General features: G+C 56.9%; 1 protein-coding gene across 1 annotated transcript in view; it reads right to left on the minus strand.

Moving 5' to 3' along the window:
- Nucleotides 1-1,550: 1,550 nt before the first annotated feature.
- The window catches only part of LOC104620686 (alpha-1,6-mannosylglycoprotein 6-beta-N-acetylglucosaminyltransferase B-like), a gene marked incomplete at both ends in the record, with an annotated part of 6,500 nt that continues 2,873 nt past the window's right edge, over nt 1,551-5,177 (minus strand). The window contains 2 exons of the mRNA XM_010286979.1: nt 1,551-1,697; nt 2,424-2,573. Coding sequence (XP_010285281.1) covers nt 1,551-1,697; nt 2,424-2,573 — 297 coding nt within the window. The remainder of the gene's footprint in view (nt 1,698-2,423; nt 2,574-5,177) is intronic.

The raw sequence follows: 5,177 nt of genomic DNA on the forward strand, positions 1-5,177 counted from the left end.
CTGCCGCCTGCCACTCACAGCCGTGACGGCAGAGAGGAGCGGCAGGCTCAGGCACAGACATGTCGGGTTTTCAACCATCGCACACAGAGATGGGCTGGAAAAAGGTGGTTTCCTCCGAACCCAGCTGTCCCCTGACATCAGGCTGATGGTCCAGAATTGCCGCTGGGCTGGGATGCCCCATCCCCATCAACACTGAAATCACCTCCACAGCCCTGAACATCTCCGTCTCCGTAATACGGGTAAAACCCAGCTTCGACCTGAACCACTTGTGGGCCTGGAATTGCAAAAATAGACCGAAACAGCAAATCTCTGGGAAGGCACCGTGTCTCTCAGGTCTGCCAGCTCCACAAACGAGGCAAAGAGAAAATCCATCACCACCGAAGGCTGGGGAAGTCTGGCACCGGGAGAAAGCGGTGCTGGAAGCTGCACGGCCCCGAAGCCGCAGGCAGCCCCGGGTGACCGCAGCCACTCGCCTCTCACCAGGCAATTTTTGGGGATCTGCCTCTTTAGTTTCAGCCCCTGAGCTGCCTTTTCAGCCCCACGCTGCTGCAAGGCAGCCCGAGCCCAGAGCCCTGGGGCAGAGAGGGGGTGCTGAGCAGCGGCGGCGTTTCGGAGGCACCCCGAAGCGTTGCAGAGGGGCCTGAAAACCTGCCGGCTGGAGGAGGAGAGCAGTGCATGCTCTGGATTTTATGCTCCAGCTCGCTGTCCTTTCCCATTTTTTGCCAACAGATTGATCACCTCCTTCCCCTCCGGCATTTATATAAACACCCCGGGACATCTCACGCCCTTGCCCCCCACTGCCCTCCTGGCTCCGGGCGGAAGCACAACCACGGCACCCACCCGGGACGGGTGCTAACACCGGCAGCTCATTAAGGGGGGGCCTGGTACAGACACGGGGGTACAGGACAGCCCTACCCCCAAAACCCACGATGGCCATCGCTGAGCCGGGCTGCGACAGCGCTGAGCCGGCACAGCCCCCCAGCAAAGCCCTTCTCAGCGAGAGCGAGCGTTCCACTGCATTATCCGCTTTATTAATAATAAAAGAGGCAATTTTCTCAACCCTTTAACTTTTAAAGAGTTCCTGCTTCACTTAGATTGAATTCCCAGTGCCGGGCAAGCCTGGGAGGGATTTGGTACCCCTGCAACACCGCGGAGGTCCCGGCGTCCCTCCGGGTGTACGGAAAGATGAACGGGGGAGCATCACCTCGGTGTGGGAGCAGGGTACGGGCTGGGCGTGGATCTGTGCTGATGGGGAAGGAGCTGGGGTCTGTGGTCTGCAGAAGTCTCCTGCACCACTTTCTCCTTTGCAACCCCAAGCCCGTGGCAGGGCCCTTTTGCATCCAAGCGCTCCGGATGGAGACAATGCGAGGATGGGAGAGGACACCCCATCTGCAGGTATCCACACGTCTGCATTTGGAGGAAATGTCACCAAAAAAATAAAATAAAAAAAAAATCTCAGTTTAGCAACTGCTCTTCCCTGGGCTGGCCCGAACCCCGGTGTAAAGGGGTGGCTCCATCCAGCCCGTCCGCTCGCCTCCTGCCAGACTCGCCTCTCTCGACGTTGGCTTCCCACGGAAGAACTCGTGGTTGAGGGAGCTGTGCGGGGGGTTGAAACGCGCCTGCAGGAAGACGCAGCCGTTGGCGATCGCCTCCAGTGGGGCAGGACCCTCGTAGGGGAACCCAAAGCCAATGAAGAGCTGCAACGGAGAAACCCATGTGCTGGTGAGCGAACGCGGCCAACCCCGTAGCAAAGTCTCCCGAATAACCCGCCAGCGTCCCTCTCTACTGCTCTGGTCCTGCACACCAAGCCTCTACGGCAGCTCCATGCATTTCAACACCCCGTAGCTTAAACGTGCTAAAAACTCTCTCCGCTCCGTGGCTCACAGCCCACTTGTGCAAGGCGACGGGGTGTTCAGGAGCTGCAAGTGCCCCCATGGTGGCTACAACCATTATCTCCTGTATGGAGAAATACTGCTTTGCCAAAGCTATTTGGGCTGGTGAATCGACATTTCCCCCAGACGCCGGCTGAAGGTGACCGAGACGTGGCCGGCGCCGGGCGCACTCGCTCCGAGAATCCCCCTTGTTTCTATCATCACAGCTGTGCGGAGGAAAAAAACCCCACCCCCCTTAGCAATAAATTAATTAATCGGGAAACTTGGTGCTCCATCTGCGGACAGTCTGCAAGGAGAAACTCATCAGACACATCTTGATTTGAGATGATGTGCTCTGCTCGGCTCCTGGCTAATTAGCCCTGCTGGTAGCGCCTGCAAGCCTGGGAGGAGCCAGATAACGGCCTCTCCCCCGCCTCCTCCTTTAATTAGGTTTTCTTTCTCAAGGCAACTGAGTCCTTGCTGCTGGCTGGTTAACGGGGGACGGTGAGCGGGGTCCCACGGATGCCCCGGCTGGTGCTCGCCCCCCTTCGCCTTCCTCAGCAGCTGCTGAAACTCGTGCTGCGGCAGCAGCCCGTGGTTCTTCACGAACGCCGGGACCTCGGGCGGCCGCTGTGTCTCGTAGTAAACGGTGCCGTGGATCTCCATGTACTTGTTGAGGATGGCCAGGAACTTCTCCTTGCCCTGCGGAGGAAGGCGGAGGTGTGAACCACACCAGAAGATGGGGCTGACCCCCCGGGTTATGGGGGGAGCACCCGCGATGCTTCAGCCCAACCTGCAGCAACGCCAAACCCGCACCCCCTCCTCCGCATCCCTTGGGTACGCGTCCCGGACCGCCCCAGGCTCCCAGCGAGCCCGGACGGCTGCGGGATCCAGCTCCCTGAACATCGGCACCTCGAGCCCCTGCCTTCCCTGCCACCTCCACGGGCAACTTCCACTCTGGAGCTGCTGAATTAAAGCTTCCAGGGGATTCAGGGGGAAGTTTGCAAAGACCAGAGCTTGCTAACGGCCTCTTCTTCCAAGAAACAGGTCCCCCGGGGTTTTTTCACTCAGGTTTAAGCCTGTTTTACTACCTGGAAAAATCAAGGGGGTCGTCAGTTTTCTTCTTTTGGAGCCTTTCCTCCTTTTGATCTCCAAAGCAACCTTCCCTTTTAACAATTTCTCTATGGCAGAATTTTTTTGCTTGGAAAAACCACACAGGGACCATCCTTTGGATGTTGGATTTTCAGCTTGTTTCAGTGCTGCAATAGGCCCGGAAAAGAGCCACGACCAGGAGAGAATAAGGAGGTATAAACAGGGAATTTGAGAAAATTCCGTATGTTGCCTTAAAGCCTCTCTGAACACTGTATGTCTGCCCTCAGACAGGTATCTCTGGACTTCTTTAAGGTTAAATATAAGTGCTTTTGGTGGGATGATGCTGCAGGGTGAAATCCTGGCTACAGTGCCACTGACACCCAAATCGGCACCACTTTGATACCAGTTCCCTAAGGCAAAGGGCTTGGGGAGTGAAACACAGCTTATAGTCCCTGGGGAGCGCCTGGCATCACCCAGCATCATTGGGGGACCGAGCCCCACGGCTCCCTGCACGGGGCGGGGGGGCTGGCATGGGAGACCCCCTCCACTGCTCCAGCCGAGCACCGCGAGCCGCTTCGACCCCTGGACGTTGGGCAGCAGCCCGATGAAAACCGCCTTTCCAGCTTATTAAAACTTTGGCTCCTGCTGCGAGCTGGAGGCGAGGCGGTCATCGGGGTGGGAAATGAGAAATAACGGGCAGGTCGGTTTAATCAAATGTTTCCAAATGTCAAAAAGATCCTGCTCTGGAGATGGCGCTTGGTCCGAGGCTGGTAAATAAGCACCTGGCTCTAGAAGATGGAGGTGCTCTTTTCCTTCCTAGACCTCAAAATCACTCAGAATAAGGAAAACCTCCTCCTCCCCCTAATTTTATTACACAAGACGCGAAGCAATGCCCAGGCAGCCTGGCCTGGAGGAACAGCCACCAGCAAGAACCAATCCCAGCCCCTTCACCCTGTAATAAATGACCCCCAATATGCAGTTTTGGGGAAACTGATGTTATCTGTGAATTCTGGCTAAAAGGAGCAAACATTTGTAGCACTAGGAGTGGAGGAAAATGTCCGTTCTGAGGCTTTAACTCTCTTTAGTGCCTTCCCAAATTAACCTCACTAAGCTCGAATGAAACTTCTGGATAAGAAAGGGTGAGGAAATGGTAGAAAAATGAGATTTAGTGAGTTTCAGCGGTGTTTTGGGGAGCCCCTGAGCTATGTCGATGCTGGCGGAAGTTTGCTCTCAGATATGGGGGGTGATGGAAAAGCCACAAACACCCACGAACAGGAGGAGGTGGCGTGGCGTAGCCAGATCCTGGCCCACCACAGGCATCCCTGCGAGGGCAGAGCCGCTAAATCAGGAAAGGTGGGGATGGGGAGGGGATACAGCCTCCGGCTGCATCAACCCGCGTCGATCCCGGCAGCTCGGGAGGACCGAGCCCACGGCGAGGCAAAGTTGACCCCCGCAAAACCTCTGCTTTTGCGAGAAGGTGCGCAGAGGTAAAGCCCAGCGGCGGCTGGTGCGGTACAGTACCTGCAACTGGAACAGCCCCAGGCGGTGCACGAAGCGGGGGGAAGAAAAAAAAGAAATAAATCAAGAGACAGTGAGGATCAGCTTCCTTTTTTTAAGCCCCGAAGGGAAATCAGCTGGCTAGCTGTGGGTAAGAGAGAGGGGAGTACACACGTCCCCTGGCCACCACAGGAGATGCGGGGGGGACGTTTCGGGGGCTGGGGGGGTATTGTTGGTCTTTTTGCTCACTGGCAGAGCAGTTTGGGGCTGGGGGAAGACAGCGAAGGGTTTTACCCTCCGGCTGCTGGCCTAGAGGTGGCCTGAGCCAGGATGCACTAAATGCGCCCAAGTGTGGGGTCCCAGCAAGGAGCAGCGCCGGCCACCACCAAGGATGGAGCAAGAGCCCCGCGCCGCTGCCCGCCCCTCTTCTCTGGGCATTACAGGCGTGGGCGGGCAGGAGAGCAGCACAACGCCCTTTCACAGGGTGCTTGAGCGACGAACCATCCCCATCATAACGCAGGAAATGGCCTAAGGGCAATCATTGCAATTAATCACATAAAATCATTGATATGAAATCATCAGCCCACGCAGCCTGTTGGGAGGAAGCGTCGCCTAGAGCAAAGAGCAAGGGACGGGGTCTCACCAGCCTCTGCCTGGTTTGGTCAGAGGCGCTGGACATGTCCCATCACTGCAGCGGCCTCAGCTACGAACGGGACA

Source organism: Phaethon lepturus, unplaced genomic scaffold, assembly GCF_000687285.1.
Source record: "Phaethon lepturus isolate BGI_N335 unplaced genomic scaffold, ASM68728v1 scaffold25505, whole genome shotgun sequence".
Lineage (NCBI taxonomy): Eukaryota > Metazoa > Chordata > Aves > Phaethontiformes > Phaethontidae > Phaethon > Phaethon lepturus.